Source organism: Capricornis sumatraensis, chromosome 12, assembly GCF_032405125.1.
Source record: "Capricornis sumatraensis isolate serow.1 chromosome 12, serow.2, whole genome shotgun sequence".
Classification (NCBI taxonomy): domain Eukaryota; kingdom Metazoa; phylum Chordata; class Mammalia; order Artiodactyla; family Bovidae; genus Capricornis; species Capricornis sumatraensis.
The window spans coordinates 43,198,919-43,220,665 of NC_091080.1; the positions used below are offsets into that span (position 1 = coordinate 43,198,919).

At 44.7% G+C, this 21,747-nt stretch overlaps 1 protein-coding gene across 2 annotated transcripts in view; it reads right to left on the minus strand.

Annotated features, from left to right (window-relative positions):
• Positions 1-21,747, minus strand: part of ATP8A2 (ATPase phospholipid transporting 8A2) — a 402,437-nt gene that overhangs the window by 107,537 nt on the left and 273,153 nt on the right. For both annotated transcript variants that reach the window (XM_068984498.1, XM_068984497.1), the window contains 3 exons: positions 10,289-10,350; positions 8,889-8,945; positions 7,399-7,506 (listed from right to left, as the gene is read on the minus strand). In XM_068984498.1, the coding sequence (XP_068840599.1) occupies positions 7,399-7,506; positions 8,889-8,945; positions 10,289-10,350 (227 nt within the window). The remainder of the gene's footprint in view (positions 1-7,398; positions 7,507-8,888; positions 8,946-10,288; positions 10,351-21,747) is intronic.

Genomic DNA, 21,747 nt, shown 5'->3' on the forward strand with positions numbered 1-21,747 from the left:
AGGCCAAAATAAAACAAATCCCCAGAATGGAGAGAACAGCGCAGGGGGCAGGGCTAGGAAAATTTCGGCTTTCTGTCCTGTGGTTAGAAAAAGGCCATTGTTTGAAACTGGCTTGACTAGGGTTCATAGACAGTTGTTATTCAGTCACTCAGTCATACCCAACTCTTTGTGACCTCATGAAATGCAGCATGCCAGGCTTCCCTGTCCTTCACTGTCTCCTGGAGCTTGTTCAAACTCATGCCCATTGAGTCAGTGATGCCATCCAACCATCTCATTCTCCTCAATTGCTGCTTAAATATCAAGTATGTGTAGAAATTCTATATTTATATTTGAAAAATTCTCTGAAACTGCAGGGCAAGTCACTTCAGATACAATCTAACAAGACCAAAATTTTAAGAAGTTTCTAAGAAGTGACTGACACTTATTTGATCCCTGGTTTGCACCCAGCATTGCCCTAGGTGATCACCATAGTGACAGCGTGTGAGGGCTCCTACCTGAGATCCAGGGGACTCAGGAAGCCCCAGCTGCCTCCCGCAGCCTGACCAAGGTGCTGGTTTCCTTCTTTCTAAGCCCCTATCTGTTCATATGGTTGTAGAGAGAATTATCAGATGAACTAATGCTAATTTATTATACATGTAATTTCACAGGCAAAGCATATTTATTTGAATGTATATTTTGTCTGGGACATAGTACTTTCTCAATAGACATCATCTGTTGTTACTCATTGGAAAAGACCCTGATGCTGGGAAAGACTGAGGGCAAGAGGAGAAGGGGTCAACAGAGGATGAGATGGTTGGATGGCATCACCAACTTGATGGACACGAGTTTGAGTAAGCTCCAGGAGACGGTGAAGGACAGGGAAGCCTGGTGTGCTGCAGTTCATGGGGTTGCAGAGTCGGACATGACTTATCAACTGAACAACCACCTTATTTTCTTTCATGTCTTTATTAACTCCAAAGATAGATATTACTTTTTAACAAAGATTTTTTGATGTGGACCATTTTTAAGTCTTTGTTGAATTTGTTACTGTATTGTTACTGTTTTATATTTTGGTTTCTTGGCCCCATGGCATGTGGGATCTTAACTCTCTGACCAGGGAGAGAACCCACACCCTACTTGGCACTGGAAGGTGAAGTCTTTAACACTGAGCTACTATGGAAGTCACATATTATCTGTTTCTCATACCTGACAAAACTAAGGCTCAGAAATAACACAATTATGGCTCTTATGGACAACTGACTTAACTTGATCGATTTCTTAAGCACGAGGCTAATTTAATTCACATCCCTCTTTCACTGTTAGGATTTGCAGTGAATAGGATGGAAGTTTGATTCAGGTCACATTAACCTAGACCTCAGTGGATCCTGCAGACCCTGTAGGAAGCAGCCAGGATCCAGCGGGTCCTGGTCCCATTCCTTTAGGAAGAATCTGGAATTACTTTGAGGGGCAAATGGATTTTATAAAGCATACTTTCTTCCTTGTTTGGTAATCAAGGAAAGAAAAACAGAAACAATTTGGCGTGACACGTAATGACTTTGAAAGCCAATTTCTGATAGAACTCTTGTCCAATGCCTGAATTTTCTGATTTTTAGAGCCCAGATATTTATAGGCCTATATTTATAGTGAGAACTCAACTAGATAGAGCTGGTCAAGCGACTGTTTTTGATTTCCCTTTTATTAGTGAAGAACTTTTTGTTATAGTTTTATTTATTTTTCAGTTCTAGTGACTAACTCAGGGATTCGTGTAGGAAGCCTTCAAGAGGCAAATGTATATGAATGTTGGAACCCTGGAGGCCAGACACATAAAACCCAGAAAGTCCTTAACCTCTTAATTTTATTCCTATTGCTATTTTTTCAGATCATGTCATCTAGAAACAGCAAGGTCCTCCTTGGATGTCAGTCTTATTATTATACAAAATGCATAAACTGAAAAATGTAAACTGAACTTCAACAGATAATTTGGCCAAGTTCCACACAGAAGAACACTGTACAAAGATGTCAGACAGTTATTTCAAACCAAGAGGCAAGTTTCTACTGATGGGACTTCCTGCCTTACTGGGATGACCACGTCTCACCCTAGCCAGGCCATAGGCTCCTGAAATATGTTATTTAAGAAAAATAAGACCAACTCTATTCAATATTGCTGTATTAAAAGATTAATTCCAATGAATTTATGGCATTCACATTAGGTGTTTCTGGGACATTATCATCTAAAACACTCATAATTGCAACACTCAAGTAACTGTTTACAAAATCTGTAAACAAATCTATAAATACCTAAGTTTGAGTAAAACAGAACATAGGATATTAAAGCCTATGACTGCTTTTTAAAAATCACCCGTTTTCTTTGTTGCCCTTATACTTGCAAACATAAGAGAAAGCTCCGTCCACAGGAGGCTGACAGCTGCTTCTCACTGTGTCCAGGCAGCCCAGGAGGATGCTCCTGGGAGGGCCTGCACCGGGGGTGGCCTTCGAGGCTGCTGCACCTGCTGTCTGGAAAATCATGTAACAGACGTTTGCTGGTTTCAGTCTTTCTATTCCTTCTCTCACAGCAGCAGTTTGATTCTGGAGCTGGCCTCTCTACCAGTGGTGAACAACTCCAGGCAACCTTACCCACTGTGCATAAGAGCAGACCAAGTCTCTGATGGGCTTCTTTCAGGAGCAGACATGCGACTTTGCCAGGAACCCCCAGTGAACATTTCCTTGCATCCCCCACCTGCAGGGTTCTGAACCACCCATGACAGCACAGGGTTAGGGACAAGCTCCCTGCTGGACTGAGGGGTGGAAAGGCTCCCTAAGGGGCTGGGCTCATCCAAGAGGGCAAGGATGGGATACAAACTGGGCCCCTCAGCAAAGGCGGGAGGGAAGGTGGGTGCTGGGGACAAATGGCGGTGTCCCAAGGCACAACAGTTAACCTGAGGACAAGGGTTCTCCTGGCCCTCAGGCCAGCTTCGGCCTGACACAGACATTCTGGAATGTTCTGAGCAGAGATGGCCCTTACCCCAGCTTCTTGGCGTACCTCTTAAAGCACCTGGAAACAAAAACCTTTTTTTCATATTTATATGGAAAATGCCTGCGCCTGAGATCTTGCTCAGCTGCAAAGTCCAGAGAAAGCCAGCGCGTAGGGAAGAGGAGGAATTAATCGCTTTGATCCAAGGACGGTACGGAGGCAGCCAGACTCACCCCCCCTTCCCGTTCACTCTTAGTCCACTGGGATCTGCACTGTGTATACAAAGTGTGTATATAAAACTCAAAAGTAAACCCGTTCCTGGGTTTGGATTAAAAAAAAAAAAAAGGGGCTGTCGTCTGCCAGAAGCTGGCTGGAGCCTGGCACTGCAGACGGAGTTAGCGGTTTGTCGGCTTTGAAGTGAATGTTTCTTTCCCTCTTTACTAGCCATGGAAAGGACTTTGAAGGAAAAGCAAGGAGCAGTCGGCGAGCAGTACGTTTCTGTGGCGGACGAGGTAATGTCTTTGGGTATAATCTGCTGTTTAGAGCGCGGGGCTGAGAGCAGACGCCACACCACCTGTAGGAGCTCACAGGCCCACTGTTCAGAGATGCAGGGCCTCCGTGGACACCCAGACGCCATCTTCTCCAGGAACCCCCAGGGCTGGCTTGAAGGTCAGGAGTCACATTTTAGGTGTGGTGAGCAGGGGTGCTCCAGCTTTAAACAGCCTGGAGATTTATCAATATTCAGAGGCTGGGGCTCCATGCTCAGGGATTCTGATTCTGTGTGTGTGTGTTGCAAGTACGTATGTTTTTTGGTAGAGAAAGAGGCTGTCATTTTAACAAGCAGCCCAGATGGTTCAGATGTAGGCGGTCAGTGGACCCGACTAAGGGATTTCACCTCAGGAACCTACAGAATGTTGCAAATAAAACAAAGTAAAAAAGAACCCGTAAAATGTTAAAACTCTTTAGCCAAAAGAAATGGGAGTTTAAGTTACAATATTCTGATTTATAAAGGCTTGAGGACATAACTGACCAGCGAAAGATGAAGATGAGGAGGCATGTCTCTTAGGTAATTCTATTTTGACTCCTGGTAAGAAATGCCATTCGCCTTCAGAGACTAGTTTAATTTTACGACTCAAAAGAACCGCGTTCCATTGCCAAAACCTGACTGCCCGTGACCTACAAAAAATGCCTTATAAAAATCACTAGAAACAATCTTATGATAATATAACAACAATAATTTTAAAAATGCAGTCTTTTTTCCAGAATACCATCACCCCAAAGCCTTTGCCAACCATCTCAGTCAGCTTAAGCTACTGTAACAAAATACCCCAAAGTGGGTGGCTTCTCAACAGCAGGAATGTATTTCTCCCTGTTCTGGAGGTTGAGTATCTGAGACCAGGGTCCCAGCCTGACTGGGCTCTGGTGAGGGCCCTCTTCTGGGTGGGAGATATCTAACTTCTTGTATCTATTTCTTCCCTCTCTTGCTGTGTCTGTCAGGCATTTTAAAAAATTGAAGTTTAGATGACTTACAATATTGTGTTAGTTACAGGTGTATAGCAAAGCGACTCAGATATATATTTCAGATCCTTGCATTTTCACACAGCAGAGAACGAGCAAGCTGTCTCTCAGGTTGTCTCTCCGCTCATTTATCTCGAGTCCCTCCCCAAGGCCCCACCTCCATGCTGGAGGGGGGCACTCAGGGCTTCAACACCAATTTGAGGGGGGCCCAAACATTCAATCCACAGGACCAGCATAGCACCAAAGGGATGGATATGACTTGGCGATATTTTCAATTTCAAGACCAGAGATAAGAAATAGTCCTTTCAACACAGACTGTGGATTATCCACCCAGCAGCCCCTGGACGTGAAAACGACAGCAATATTGTCTTCTGTGTCTAATGAGAACCTTGGTCTCAGCCAGTGATGGGAGATTTCAGAACATCTTCTGCTTCATGGAAACAGACCAACCAACTGAAAACTGAAATGATGTGGTTTATGTTAAAAAAAGCTTTTATACCCAAATGAAATGTGATTTAGTATTACAAATTTCTTGCTCTTGGATGGCAAGAATAGCTCACTGGTTTTTGTTTTTTGTTTTTTTTTTTTTTCAGAAAGTCCTCAACTATGGAAATTTCATCACTACATTGAGCCTTTGAATCACACAAAAGAACATGCAACTCGGACTACACAGTGAATGGTCCCTCCACACGTCAAAGGTCAACCTCCTGATGAACTGGTGACCAGCCTAACTCACACACATCTGAATTGGGGTTACTGGAGCCAGTGAACACAGAGGGGTCACTGGAATATCTCTCTGGGGAGGGGCTTTCAAAGGAGGGGGCTTTGTCAACCAGTCACCCATCAGCTGATTCCATCCTTCCGCTGTCATTCTCCTCTAATTTAGAAGACTGTTCTCTGCAGTTGGCTGCTGTCCCTTTTATCGTCCTCTGCCCCAAATCCCCCAGATGAAATGGTTATTGGCCACACTCACCCTTAACTACAAGGAAAGAACATGAAGCAGATATTTTAGGCACCAAGCCTTACCCGGTGATCATCGTTATGGATAGTTTTCTTGGTTAATTAACCCATGCATGTGGAATCTAGAAAGATGGTACTGATGAACCTATTTGCAGGGCAGCAATGGAGATGCAGACGTAGAGAAGAGACTTTTGGACACAGTCAGGGAAGGAGAGGGTGGGACAAGTTGAGAGGGTAACATGGAAACATACACTACCATATGTAAAATAGACAGCCAGTGGGAATTTGCTACATGATGCAGGGAACTCAACCCAGTGCTCTGTGACAACCTAGAGGGGTGGGATGGGGTTGGGGGGGGTGGGTTTCAAGAGGGAGGGAGCATATGTATACTTATGTCTGATTCATGTAGATGTGTGGCAGAGGCCAGTACAAGATTGTAAAGCAATTATCCTCTAATTAAAAAAAAATTCAAGAACAGAAAGAACTGATTGGTGTGTACAAAGCACCTCTGCTGGGAAACGCTTGTTTTGCTACACAACGATCTTCTTGATTTATTCACTGCTCGGTAACTGCCTCTACCGCTTGGACTTGGGAAGGACCTGAAAAGTGTGTTACATGTTTGTCCTGGTGCCTTACAGGAGGCAAAGCTGTGTTCAGGGACATACAAGTCACCCCTCTAGGACACGCCCATCCTGCTCAGCACCTCAGAGGAGGTCCCAGACCCCCGAGCCTACATCAGTGGATTCACCGAGTAAAAATGGCAAGCAGCCGACCCTGATGACCTCACAGTCAACAGTTGCCGGGCGTGTATCTAGACCTGGGAGACCTGAGTTCTGGCTCATTTGTGCAGAGTAAGTGAGGTAATGATAGCAGCCCAATGTGCCACGCATGGGCCTGCCCCTATAATACATCAATGTGGGGCAGGAGCCAGAAGAAGCCTGCAACCCACAGCCCTCTCTTCCCATGCTTGGTTCCGACTAGAGACACCAGCGCCCTCATGCAAATTCGGGGGGATGACCCAGAGCAAACCTTAGCAGACCCAGCGCATGCCCCCTGCAAACAACTGCCTGGGCCCTGCGGTGTGCTGTGGGCCTGGAAGTGGGGACAAAACAAGGCAGGCCTGGCGGGTAGAGTTGAGGAGCAGACTACAGCTGGGTGCTGCCCCAGCAACAGGACTGCTGACCTGGACAAGCCCGACTAGGGACGGTCAGCACCTCCAAAGGGGTCCAAATGCAAGGAGAACAGGGAATGCAATGTCTTCCTTCATAGACATTCTGTGCCCCTTCCCACAAATCACATATTCTCTTATAAACCCTGAAACATTTCCCTGTAAAGCAAGTTTAACAGCTTCATTTGTAAACTGAGGGCGTTTGGAACCGAGGGCTTTCAAGTCCCCCCCACCAGACCCCATACCGTGGGATCTTAAGATCCAGTGTGCCAGGGCTGAAGGCTCCATGGCAAACACTAGTCAGAGATAATATAAAAGGTGAAACGAAATACAAACGAGCATAAAGGTCTTCTATCTCAGCCTCTCGATGAAGACATGCACAGTGAGAAATCCTGGTTAACTAATGATCTGGTTCATAGAGTGGTTAGATTTCTCTTTCACAGGTGACATTGTCAGCTACTCAAAGGATAATAATACCACTACTGAAATTGCAAACAATATAACCATGAACAACGACTCAAATCATCTCCCATTTTCCATGTCCATGAACTGTACCCCTGAGAACAGAATTCACTGTGGAAATGCGGACGTGCTGGGTAGGTCAGAGGAATTAAGTCAACAGTTTACCTAACTGTGAACACTTCAAATGCTGTTACTGTGGCCTGGACAACCTCTTCCAGGGGCTCTGACGTGGTTTGTTTCCCACCAGATTCATTTTGACAGAAGCAGGCAACACCAGCCTGTCCTGCAGTTCTTCCCCACCCAGAGACCCAGGACCCCAGTGACAATTAGTGGTACTGACCTGTCCTTTCATGTCTGGAGCGATGGGAATGGTGGGCCAGATGGTCGAGTAGATGCCAAAAAACACCAGCCAGATGAGCATGCTTCCCCAGACGGCCAGGTGACTGAACTGCAGGAGGAAACAGACACTCAGGCAGGGTTGTCTGCGGGTCCAGAAGCCACCTGACCGACTCCCACCCCGCATCCCCCTGCTGCAGGAGCCCTCAGTCCATGCCACTTTTCTTTATGGAAAGGTTTCTATGAGTCACTGGTCATTGGAGAGTTTGAGTTCTCATTTGCTTGTCTCAGTATTTAACAGTGAATTTAAGTAACTAGTGACTCCAAACCACCCAGAAGAGGAAAGCACTTTTTGCACCACTGCTGATGGTCCCCCAGGCCCACCCCATGGTGCCAGCAGGCTCCCACCCGTCCCTTACTGGTGTGCATTCCAACCTGGATGTGAATAAACAAGGCCCCATTCATCTAGTAAGAGGGTGCTGGACAGACAAAACAACCAAGGTAGTTTTATTTATCATTTTGAGACTTCAATTGTTCTTTTCCAAAAAACTTATAAAGAAATTTGGCATGGACATATATCTTAAGAACACCACTCTGAGCATCTACTGGGTTGTGAATTTCTTCTCCTTTTGTCCTCTTAATAGGATACTGCTTGACTTCCTCTATGATCTAATCCATCATGAGCCTCTGTCAGCTTTTAAACAATCTGACCACTGCTTAGCGCCTGTTCCCACTCCCAGGCTAAGCCACCATCCCCCTCACCTGGCTTCACTGTCTCTGTCTCAATTCTCTGCTTCCATTTACCTCCCACCCCTCTCTTAAGTAATCAGCCCAGAATTAGAAGCCTTTGTAAACTGCAGAGACAACCATGAAACACTGGCCATAACCCTCAAGAGTTGGAGATAACTAAAAATGCCCCAAATTGGGGACTGATTAAATAAGTGATGGGATATTGATAAAACTCCATACTCTTTAATCATGAACTATGACTTTGCGGAAGCATATTTTAAAGCATGTAAAATACTGATATATTTTTAAGTGAAAAAAAAAAAGGCTACAATACTCTATGTTCTGTAAAGCTTCATCTTATTAAAATAAATGCATAAAGTCTAGAAGATAATACAGCAAATGTTAAAAGTAACTACCTCTTGGTGGTAAAATTATGGAAATTAAAAATTCACCTTTCTGTCCTGTATTTTCTTTGTATGTGTGTGTATATATATATATATATATATTTTTTTTTTTATAATGTGGATACATTTTTGAAATGAGCTGTTAATAGCTTAGAGCTGTATTAAGAGCCTAGCAAATGATTAGGGAACTTTGGATGGCAAATGTGCCCTGATAAAGATCAAACCACAATTTTTAGATGCATAACTTTAAACTACCGTGGCTTGACATTGCTTACTGTTTTCCTGGGTTTTAAAAAGATACTATGCCATAAAAATATCTATACTGGATAGAGAAATATTAATAATTCTATAGAAAACTTACTTTGGTCCAAGCTGTCGTCTCCAAACCAGCTTTCAGACAAACAGTAACAACAACATACTGTGAAAGAAAGTGGAATTTGGGAAATGTGTTATCCTTGTATTTTCAGCCAGGAGAAACCCCACATCCTCCCCAGGGACAGTTTCTTCCCAGCAGCTGGACTTTGGAAGTGCCACCTTGGGAGCTAGTTTCCTGGGGGTAAGTTTTAGGAAACTTATAGGCAGGTTTAAGAAAAGCCCTCACTTTAGAGACTGTCTTCTCATAAGTAATAGTTACTCCCCCCTTTTGTTTAGCTTGGACGATTAGGGAGAAATCACCTTCTCTCAATGTAGGGGTTTTTTTTTTTTCGTTGCTTGTTTTGATTTTTCACAAGTAGGTGTGAAATGTTCATGTAAAGACTGAGGGAAGTCCATTGGTCCCTTGTCCTGAAATCTGAACTTTACATAAGTGAGTAAGTGAAGTCGCTCAGTCGTGTCTGACTCTTTGCGACCCCGTGGACTGTAGCCTACCAGGCTCCTCCATCCTCGGGATCCTCCAGGCAAGAATACTGGAGTGGGTTGCCATTTCCTTCTCCAGGAGATCTTCTCGACCCAGGGATCAAATCCAGGTCTCCCGCATTGTGGGCAGAAGCTTTATCCTCTGAGCCACCAGGGAACTTTGCATAAACTTCACTAAAATACAAGGTAAGCATTTTACAACCATTTTGAGCTTGTTGTTGTCGTGCAGTTGCTAAGTCGTGTCTGACTCTTTGCGACCCCATGGACTGCAGCATGCCAGGCTTCCCTGTCCTCCACTATCTCCTGGAGTTGTCTCAGATTCATGTCTATTGAATTGGTGAGGCCATCCAACCATCTCATCTTCTGTCATCCCCTTCTCCTCCTGCCCTCAATCTTTCCCAGAATCAGGGTCTTTTCTAATGAGTCGGCTCTTCTTATCATGTGGCCAAAGTGTTGGAGTTTCAGCTTCAGCATCAGCCCTTCCAATGAATATTCAGGGTTGATTTCCTTTAGGATTGACTGGTTTGATCTCCTTGCAGTCCAAGGGACTCTCAAGAGCCTTCTCTATCACCACAGTTTGAAGGCATCAATTCTTTGGTGCTCAGCCTTCTTTATGGTCCAACTCTCACATCTGTACATGACTACTAGAAAAACCATGACTTTGACTATACAGACCTTTGTTGGCAAAGTGATATCTCTGCTTTTTAATATGTTGTCTAGGTTTATCATAGCTTTCCTTCCAAGGGGCAAGCATCTTTTAATTTCAAGGCCGCAGTCTTTAAGGAATCTATAATATATACTTCAGAAATTTGAAATAATAATGACAAAGACTTTATATAAAGGGAGAGAGAGGTAGAACCCACACATGTGCCATTTAAGAAAGATTCAATAAACAGGCAAACTTACAGTATAAACGATATTTCCAACAAATAAATAGTCTGTGGCATGACCATTGGCCAACACAGTATCTGAAAAACAAAGAAGTTACAATTAACCTGTAGAGCCCTGCAGTCTGTTTTACTCAGAATGTAAAAAGAGATATTTACATTCATCACGTCGTCTGTGGTTCTAATGCCTCCTCTTTCTAACTCTGAATTTCTTCTTCTTATATTTTCTCCAAATGAAGCAAACACACAGTCAGGTTTCCAACAAACCAACCAATCAACCACTTTTCATACAGATTAAAATTTCTCTGTCTATTAGAAGAAGAAATAGAATAAAACCATATTAACCTATCTCTGGTTTTCCCTGGTGGCTCAGTGGTAAAGAATCCTTCTGCCAATGCAGGAAATGTGGGTTCAATCCTTGGGTCAGGAAGATCCCCTGAAGACGGAAATGGCCACCCACTCCAGTATTCTTGCCTGGAGAATCCCATGGACAGAGTGGCCTACAGTCCATGGGATGGGTCACAAAGTGTCGGACATGACTAAGCGACTAAACGACCAAAAACTCTATCTCTGTAGGTGCTAGTATTACACAGTCTCTGTGTGTTCATTTACCATTTGTCTTTAATTTTTGCTAAATTGGCACTGGGGGCCAATAGCAGAGATAACTATGTGATACAAAATGAGTCCATGACGACTGCACTCAGAATTCTGGAGGACTTTCACTACTCATGTTCTCCATGAACTTTTTTGTGAACTACTGGGACCTGTAAATGCAAGCATCCAACGCGAGATGCCTAGACAATATAACTAGGATGCGAAGCCTTAATTTTGAAGGATGACTATGACAACGTACATAGTGATCACTAAGACAGAAGTGAAGGGAAAGTCCCTCAGTCGTGTCTGACTCTTTGTGACCCCATGGACTATACAGTCCATGGAATTCTCCAGGCCAGAATACTGGAGTGGGTAGCCTTTCCCTTCTCTGGGGGATCTTCCCAACCCAGGGATCAAACCCAGATTGCCTGCATTGCAGGCGGATTCTTTACCAGCTGAGCCACAAGAGAATCATCTAGTTCAGGTCAGCTAGCCTGCTGTGAAAAAGTCTGGTTTTTACCTTGAGGGTTGAAAACCTGTTTTAAAATCAGAAATGGTTTATTTGAGTGACACCGCCAATCTCCTTTTATTCTTTCTTTATACCCAAATTAGAACTGTGGCATATAGGCCAAGTAAATAGGGATTTTTGAGTTCAAATTTCCAACCCAGTAGCCGATGCACACATACATTTGGGCTCATCAATTTACCCATTTGTTTGTTGAAGAATCTGACTCATGAAAGAATCAAGATCTATTTAGTTTTGTCAAACACCATAATGACGAAGTACATCACAGGTAAAATATGATTGTCATGGGACCTTGGATCCAGCCACAGGGTGTTCCCTTTCTCCTGATTCCAGGTAAGAAAACTGGTGGGTAAGGACAGATGAATCCTCAAAGAGACATCACGGGCTGTGTTAGCTACAGATCTAAACTGAGAGTTTCCGAACTACCTCCTGTTCGTTTTAGCTCAAGGTGGATTTCTTATCCTTAGTCTAGCCCTCTGAGTTCACAAATGAAGAAAAGACTTTTGACTGAGATGAGCAGTGATCTGAGGGCCCTGAGTTCTACCTAAATGAAACCCTGATGGAGTCTGGAGAGAACGCCGATCAGACAGAAGACTTAGAAGGGCTGGGGGGCTAAGCTGAAAACCAGGTTCACAATTATGGTTTGACAACTTCTGAATTTCCTTTCAACAGTAATATTACAAAGGCTGGTTGTAATTAAACATACAAAGCATTTGTCTACATATGGAGGACTTAGAATGTATTTCATACTTCAAGAATATTCACTTAATGAACAGAAAACTGTTTGTTAATTCTGCACTGAAAATAGAAATTATGTTACTAAGCATAAGGTGGGCTCTGTTCTAAGCACTTCACCTCCATGAGTATGCTTACTAATATATGTAATACTAATAGATGACTATCAGCATTACTAATACGCAACACTAAAATACCTAACACTTCTTTGATGCTCCAGCATGCTATGAAGTGGTATTATGACCTGCATGTTTCAGATGAGGAAACTAGGGCAGCAAAGAGAAGCTAAATGACATGTGAGGCCATACTCTGAGTGAGAAACTGTGAACTCTGGAAATAAGACATTGTTTTTACTAACTGAGAGAGAGAAATGGACCCCAAAGTGGTACAGAATCTCTGTCACGTGAATCTCACTTTTATTTCCACCTTATTTCTCTCCTAGAAAGTTCCTTCCCATTAGGTGTTGGTATTTCAAAAGACTTCTTCTTAATCTAGTGATTTTCCCCTTGAAGTTGTCTTCTTTTATTCTTTGGGGTCCATGTCTCTCACTCAGTTGGGGGCTGCTGTCCCGGTGACGGTGGGGTGTTTGGCAGCATGCCTGGTCTCTATCTGTAAGATGAGAAAAGCACTGACCCCCTGGTTGTGAGCCAGGATTATCCACCACCAAGTTGTGACAACAAAAAGTGCCTCCGGACACTGCCAATGTCCCTTGGGGAAAATTCCCCATATTGAGAATCAATGTTAGAGGAAAGAAAACAGAGGAGCTAGAATAAATACAGAGAATACACCCTGAAATAAGAGTGGCAAATGAAGGGAACATCCCTCGTCTGTAGTCAGGCCAAGGAGCAGAGTGTGTTGGGACCTCACAGTTTACACCATCAGCAGAGAAGCAAGGTGAGGCCTTGGTACAAAGAGATGGAACTGCCATTGCTTGATGGCCTTTAAAGGGGCAAACCCTGTGATCACCTCCAGGATCAAGAGCTCACTGATGGAGAGAGGATCTCCATGAAGACCCTTAAGACCATGGACCACCATGCTGGGAATTTGGCACAAACAGAAGAAACAGGTAGTGAAACCCAGGGACCTCTTCTAACTGTAGCTTCTAGAATTTTACAAGGCATGTATTTCTACCTTGCCATGACAGTACAATGCTGCTGGCATTAAATAACTTGCTGGCACCTGAGTTCATTTGAATACACTTGGAGGGTAGCACCGTGTCAATGGACGTGAATTTGAGTGAACTCCAGGAGTTGGTGATGGACAGGGAGGCCTGGCGTGCTGCAGTTCATGAGGTTGCAAAGAGTCGGACACAACTGAGTGACTGAACTGAACTAAACTGAAGATTAGTGAAGCCAAGATAACCCTACTATTCCAACTCATCATTTTCCAAGGATAACTCAACACTACATTTTAAGTTTCTGCTTAGGAAAGAGCATCTCCCAGCCCAATCAAAACTAATACCATCTGGGAATAATTCATTCCTTGAAGGAGAAATTCCAAACTAACTTGTGATTCTGAACATACCAACAGCCTTGGAAAAGACAGCATCCACTAAACAACTCACAAGTCACTGCTTGGCCCGCCCTGTTGGGGAAATTCCCACAGAATAGCGTGTTCTCTTAAAGGTTAAATTTTGACTGCTTTAGAGGGAAATACCTGTGGGCATCAGTTCTTGTTAAAAATTTGCCAGTAGCATCCTCCTAAAGAAAAGACACTAAGTCTTAAACAATCATTGGTGGATGAACACATTCCTAAGCTACAGCTTGCTTATAATTCAAGGCTGGAAAAGTCCATTTGGACTGTCCCTTTTATTATTTCTGTAGCACGTTACTCACAAATTATTTCTTCCTATTTTGCTTAATTTTAACAGTACTGTTATAATCCACCACTCTACTCAGAAAAACAACTTTCCTGTAGCTTAGCTGTTTTCATTTTAGCAGGGTATTTAAAACTCAAGTGACCTTTTTTTCATAGGAGATAAAGAACCCCCAAATCAAAGTAAGTCATTGGGTTCGCAAGCCAGCCTTTAGAACATATTTATCCACTATCTGTGTAAGCGATGATAAGCTTACTGAAGATGAAGCATCATGGGGGGCGCAGATGGATATAGAGAAGAAAGGGGCAGAGAGAGGGGAAAGGACAGTTCAGGCACAAAAGGAAATCCGTCCGCCTAGAGACATGGGGGTGGATGCCTGCACTGCATCAGACGGTGACGTCAGCTGGAGCCAGGCCATTCCACGTTCTGAGAAGGTCCCAGTAAGAGAAACCCATCCAACGCACAGGTGGAGAGAGGTGATCTCAACACATCTTTATCCACCAGCAGGACGTTGAGCATCTCCCAGCAGAAACCATCACTCGCACACAAAGGTCCAGCAGGCCTAGGCCGGGATGGGGGAGGGAGAGGGAGGGAGAAAGGGAGCGAAGGGGATAGGAGTGAGCGGGAGCGAGGGAAGAGGAGGGAAGCAGGCTGCCTGCTGCATCAGCACTCTCTGCAGCATCTCCCTGGACCATGTGAGATCAGCCAGGAGATCGAGATTGAGGATCAGCTCCCCCCAGAGGAGAGCTGAAATGGGGGGGGGCAGTGTGTGCTCCCTGTTCCCGCCGTCCAGGGAAAGAGCTCCGCAAGGTAAAAGAAGCCGTAAGAGTGGGAAAGATGCTTGTCCCACTTGTTGGTCACATATAGAATGACCTGGTGGGGCTTCACGTGGGATAAAATCTGATTCGATGATGGGATGACCATGTGCATCAAAAGTGGTATTACAGGAGCCTGAAGCCCTGTCCTAAGAGCCATTCATTCTCCTCCAGGCAGAAATGATGCCATGGCTTTAGGACCCATAGACCCTCAGCAGCTGCCCTGCCTGTTGGTCCACACTTACGTCACCTGCAAAGTCAGGTTGGAGTCAGGGACTGGCATGATGTAGGAATAGCCAAATGAGGTTGACAAACCCAAACACTAAACCGACTGGTGTGAACAATGACAACAAACCCACATGGACCCTCCAGTGACTAGTGACAGCCCCAAACGCTGCATGCAAAACGCTCTCCAAGAATGTGTGTGGAGAAAGTCTGTCTCGTTTTCTAAACAGGCAGAATGACTGGGGAACTTACCTCAGAGGCTTCCAAGGGGCTAGGCTGATGACATCTTATAAAGATGCCATTTCAATGAAATGCTCGTTAAACACATTACATTATGACCCGGCTAAACCACAAAAACGTATTCAGAGAGGGCTTTGACGAAAAGCAAAATCTAAAGCCTAAGTTACAGTGTAGTCCTGTGCAGCCAGAGAAGACAGGGCTCAATAACCAAGAAAACAGATGAGGTGAATGCATAAATGTGTTTTTGGTGTAGTAAGAACCTGTGGAAGCCTGGATTCAAAATCACAGCATTGTGCACACATCTGACTCCAGAGGAAGAATTAGGGAGATGGCACCATTCCCTCAACAGACACCAGGGCACCTGTCAAGAATTTTGCCTGGAGAGCAGATGCCAAGTCCCTCCTGTTCTCTTTCTTCTGATCTTTTGCCTCAGCAGCACCAATTCAGTGTGTGTGTTAGTTGATCAGAAGTGTCCAACTCTAAGCAGCCCGCCAGGCTCCTCTGTCCATGGGATTTCCCAGGCAAGAATATTGGAATGGATTGCCATTCCCTTATCCAGGAGATCTTCCCAACCCAGGGATCGAACCTCTGTCTCCTGCATTGCAAGTGGATCCTTTAGCATCTGAGCCTCGAACCTTCAGTAGCACCAACTCAGAGCAGCCCTTGTTCCAGCATATTAACAGGCTCTCCTCTCCCCATCTCACTCCTGGGGCCTCTTAAGATGGCAGAGGCTCAGAGGTACAATGCCAACCAGCTACTACTGGATGAATATCAAGAGTGAAAATGTCTTCCAAGTGCAGAGAACTCACTTACAAATGCACTTAGAACTCATCCTGCTCAAATGTCTGCACTGTCTGTATGACAACTGAAATGATTCTTTTTGCTTCTGATGCTGTGTATTCATAAGAGAAGATTCATTTTTCCCTTCTCTGTAAAGAGTGCCATACCTTATTGCAAGGCGTTTCTAAAAGGTAGAGTTTATACAAGTGTTAGTGATTATAATTACATTGAGAACCAGCGCTGGGTTAAGTTCCTGGTTATATAAGCCTTTTTCTGGATTTTCTCCTTTGTATTGACATTTCTGCTGGATAAAGTTAAGGATATGAAACTCAGATTTCAACCTTTCTCTTTTTTCATTCTTATTTACTAAAAATAGATTTTAAAAAGGAAGTGAAAATGATGGAAAGTGAACTCGACTGCCTGTCGATGTCCAACAGCCACCTTGTAGGACAGGCTCATTTCTGATGCCCAGGAGCAGAGTCTAGGGACAGTCTGAGGCCCTTCCTACCTAGGCGGGCCCTGTGACTAGTTCTCGCCAATCAGAAGTGGTGGGTCCTGTCCTGCCAGAGAAGGTTAAGAGCCATCAATCTTCCTGGCCCTCTCCTGTCCCTGTGTGAGGCCAAGGGTGAACTCGGGGGCCATGAACAGATGAAGCACCACTATGGAGATGAATCCAGGGCTTGTTTTAACCAGATGTCAGAAGAGAAATAGATATGGATGTGATGGTCATGAAGGACAAAATTTATACTCAAGGACCCCTAAAAACAGGACACACAGGATGTTAGGTTGGGCCACATGGGGAAACACCAGGGTCAGGCAGGAGGGAAGAGGAGAAAACATGACCCAGAGCTTTTATTTGGGTTTTCATGGGATAAAGTAGACAAGGCAGGGTAGGTACACTGTGTAAGCTCAAGGTTGGATAGTGTGAAAAATTTCAACAGCCTCTGGGTTCAAGGTTGATCCCTAGCTATGTGATACCTGGTCCAGGGTGACTTAGGGTAGAGAACATTAGTCTGGCATGAGAGAGTAAGATACAGAGATGTCTGGGGGCCCCAGAACTGTTGGTTGGATATCAAAGGCAAGCCTGCAGGGGAGCTGTCTGCTCTAGGAATCAGCCAACCCTGGGAACACAGTCTCTCCAGGAACAGTTCAGTTCAGTCACTCAGTTGAGTCCAACTCTTTGTGACCCCATGGACTGCAGCACACTAGGCTTCCCTGTCCACCACCAACTCCTGAAGCTTGCTCAAACTCATGTCCATTGAGTCAGTAATGCCATCCAACCATCTCATCCTTTGTCGTCCCCTTCTCCTGCCTTCAATCTTTCCCAGCATCAGGGTCTTTTCCAAGGAGTCAGTTCTTTGCATCAGGTGGCCAAAGTATTAGAGTTACAGCTTCAGCATCAGTCCTTCCAATGAATATTCAGGACTGATGTCCTTTCAGACTGACTGGTTTGATCTTGCAGTCCAAGGGACTCTCAAGAGTTTTCTCCAACACCACAGTTCAAAAGCACCAATTCTTCAGGACTCAGCTTTCTTTATAGTCCAACTCTCACATCCATACATGACTACTGGAAAAACCAAAGCTTTGACTAGATGGACCTTTGTTAGCAAAGTAATGTCTCTGCTTTTTAATATGCTGTTTAGGTTGGTCATAGCTTTTCTTCCAAGGATCAAGTGTCTTAATTTCATGGCTGCAGTCACCATCTGCAGTGATTTTGGAGCCCAAGAAAATAAAGTCTGTCACTGTTCCCATTGTTTCCCCATCTATTTGCCATGAAGTGATGGGACTGGAAGCCATGATCTTCATTTTTTGAAAGTTGAGTTTTAAGCCAGTCTTTTCACTCTCCTCTTTCACTTTCATCAAGAGGCTCTTTAGTTTTTCTTCACTTTCTGCCATAAGGGTGGTGTCATCTGCATATCTGAAGTTATTGATATTTCTCCCAGCAATCTTGATTCCAGCTTGTGCTTCACCCAGCCCAGCATTTCTCATGGTGTACTCTGCAAAGTTAAATAAGCAGGGTGACAATATACAGCCTTGATGTACTCCTTTCCCGATTTGGAACCAGCCTGTTGTTCCATGTCCAGTTCTCACTGTTGTTTCTTGACCTGCATATAGATTTCCCAGGAGGCAGGTCAGGTAGTCTGGTATTCCCATCTCTTTCAGAATTTTCCAGTTTGTTATGATCTACACAGTCAAAGGCTTTGGTGTAGTCAATAAAACAGATGCTTTTCTGATATTCTCTTGCTTTTTCGATGATCCAATGGATGTTGGCAATTTCATCTCTGGTTCCTCTGCCTTTTCTAAATCCATCTTGAACATCTGGGAGTTCATGGTTTACATACTGTTGAAGCCTGACTTGGAGAATTTTGAGCATTACTTTGCTAGTGTGTGAGATGAGTGCAATTGTGTCTTAGTTTGAACACTATTTGTCACTGCCTTTCTTTGGGATTGGAATGAAAACTGACCTTTTCCAGGATCTAGGTGCCTAATACCAGGGCATCACAAATGCAGAAAATAGAAAACAATGCCAATATACCATGTACAATATACTATTCCATTTGATGATGACACGAGGCAGAATAAGCCTTTACTGGGCTAAGCCCTTGACATTTGGGGGTTGTTTGTTGCAGCAGCTGTTCCTACCCTAATACACCTTGATTCAACTTCTTGACAGAGTTCTGAAGGTGAAATCTAGGAACTCCAGCTCCTACTTTTTACAGCATTACATCAAACCCAACTGTGTACAATACATGTGACACTGTCAGGTTACAGAAGTTGTCAACAGTGCAAAATAGAAATGGCTAATGACTCATACTTTGGGACATGGAAGAAGTCCAAGGTGTACAGTTTATTATCATCGTCTTGAGAAAATATTGGCTTCCTAGGCGGCTCAGTGGTAAAGACTCTGCCTGCCCTACAGGAGGTACAGGTTTGATCCCTGGGTTGGGAAGGTCCACTGGAGGAGGGCACGGCAACCCACTCCAATATTCTTGCCTGGAGAATCCCCATAGACAGAGGAGCTTGGCAGGCTACAGTGCACGGGGTCACACAGAGTCGGACACGACTAAAGCAACGTGGCACACATGCATGCACAGTCAGATAGACCAGGGAAGTTTTCATTAATGCAATATTGGATCCTTCCAGTTCTGCCCCCTTAGTAGCCCTCTAATCCGTGCACCTCTCTGACTCTGTCACTACACAACCTAAGCAACAGCCAACCAGCTGTACGCCAAAAATCGTTCTGGCCAGAGTAGTCACCTTGAAATTCATCAGCTACTTGGCTCTCTGCTTATAACCCATCAGTGGCTCCCACTGAACTTATACTTCAAAAGGCTCACTAGTCCCCAAGACTGGGAAAGGTCTGATCTCTCAGTCCCCATCCTTTACCACCCCTAGGCCATCGATCTCACAGCCTCGCTCCTCAGTCTTCCACCCACACATGCCTCCCTGACTCTGAATCACAGCCTCTTACCCATGCTATCCCCATAGCCTGAAACCTCTCCCTCCCTACTCTTCCCAGCTCTCTCCTCCCACGCATCCTTTGACTATGTAACACATCCTCAAGGGGGCAGTCCTCAAACCAGGGGCCAGATCAGTGGTCCTTGAAACGCACACCATTTGACCTTGATTGTCCTCTCATTACACTTTCTGTTCAGTCCTGCTTTGTCCCGTGGGAGCTCCAACAGGGCAGGGAATCTGCCTACTGCTACTTGTACTACATCTGCCAAAAGGGACCTGGCACAAAGGACACAGTCACTTGTCTTTTTTTTTTTTTTAAATGAATAAGTAATTGATTTTAAGAAGATGCAATCTCAGAGAACAAGGGCAATCTAACCCCAGTTTAGCTTAATATGAAACTTATGTGACATAAAAGTAACCAAGTTTATAGTATCAGGTATAGGGTCATAAATAATTCAAGCTAAAATGACCCAGTACTGCCACAGGCAGAGAGAAGTACCCTACATCTCATTTTATACAGGTATACTATCATTTCAGTTTATAAAACGTGTCTCGTCTCACAGCAGCACATTTATTAGAAAATATAATGTAGCCTTCTCCAAAAATGTTCAGAGATCCTGCTGCTTAATTAGTGCCTATACAGTAAGTATCTACATCACATTTCTTCTGGAAAGAAATGGGGATGGTTTCCAGAGTGTAGACAGGGAGGAATCAAGAATAAATCTTTTTGGGGGGCATTTTTCTCTGATGCTAAGTATACTCCTATCCCTTCCCTCTTAAATTCCATTAAGAAAAACAAAATCTGAAATTTTCCATTTTAAAAAATCAAAATGGATTTGCCAATAACCACATTCCACTTCAAGGAGGGTTGCTCAAATATGCATACTGGATACATCACTTGGAAGTCCAAGAGTGGCCCAACACCAAAGTCTTGGTGAATTTCAGTCCCTGCAAAGGTGACATCTCTGGTTTTAACCTAGAATCACGTTTAAGTTTGAAGGCTGGGAGCTGCAGACTGGCCATGGCCGTGAGCATAAGGTTGTGATGGTTGGAAGAAATCTGATTTACTACAGAATTGCTGGAGTGGAAAAATGTATTTTGAAACTTGAAATGAATCATCACAAACTCCATCAGCCGAGCACTGCTTTGAAAATTCTATCCAAAACCACACAGAAATAAGCAAAGCAAAATTCTTGGACGCTTCTTAAGGAATGATTGACGGGCTAGCACCTCTCAGAAATGTTTCTGCCAACAATGATGCTGGAGGTGTCCAGCTCTGTCTGTACCTGAGCCTCTATGCTGGGGGTGACCAGCACTCTCTGTACCTAAGCCTCTCTCGAGGGAGCCTGGAGAAAATTTCCTGGTAAAATCCACCACATTGATGATTCAGCCCACAGAGCATGAAACACTGCAACCAAGCTGCTCTGTGGATTTCAGCCCCCAGTCGAGCAAAGGTCCTCAGGGCTGAGTGTAGCCCGCGGCTGACAGACAGCTTCCAGCAGGACTTGGGGCTGGAGCGGAGGGCGGGGGGGGGGGGGGGGGGGGGGTCCCAAGGCACTGTTCTGTGAGATCAGGGTCCCCGTGGTTTGAAGATGCCCTCGTTTGTCTCAGATTGGTGCCATTTTCCAACACTTCTTTGGGAGCAGGGTGGAATGCCTCCTTCTAAGGAGTGGTTCAAAGTGTTAACAGGAGCTCATTGTTATTTAGGGCAATCAGCCCATGAGCAAGTAATCAAATCAGCTGCCACATCCCGGTTCTTCTCAGACTTGCAAGCTTTTTGATTTCCTCCTCCACTAAAAAACTTAACACACAAAGACCCGTGCTCTTGCCAGACCTGATGCACTTCTCTACACAGCTGTCTTGTCTTCCTCAGAGGCAAGTCCGGGGTGTAACTCTCCCACCCCAAACCTCTCCCTGAAAAAGGTCCCCATCTGAGTTTTAGTGATCTGACCCTCAACCTAACACCTCTATGCTACTGCCCTCTCGACTAGGGTGCTGCTGCAGATGCAGAGGGGATGCTGGAAATGTGTGCAGTCACGTTTTGATTCACAGCTGCACAAGGACGGGGTGGGGGCGGTCGGGAGGGGGTTCACTGTCCACAGCCAGGGAAGCTCAGGGTCTGGAAGTGCTCACCAAAGGCTGAACAAGCTCTTGAGACCATCCCTGCACCTCCTTGGGAGCCACTGCCCGAGGACTCGCCCAGCTCCCAGGCAGCACGAGCCCTGTATGCTTGCGCTCCCTGTCAGGAATGCTCTTTCTCCCCTACTTTCCCTACACCGCCCCTGCCC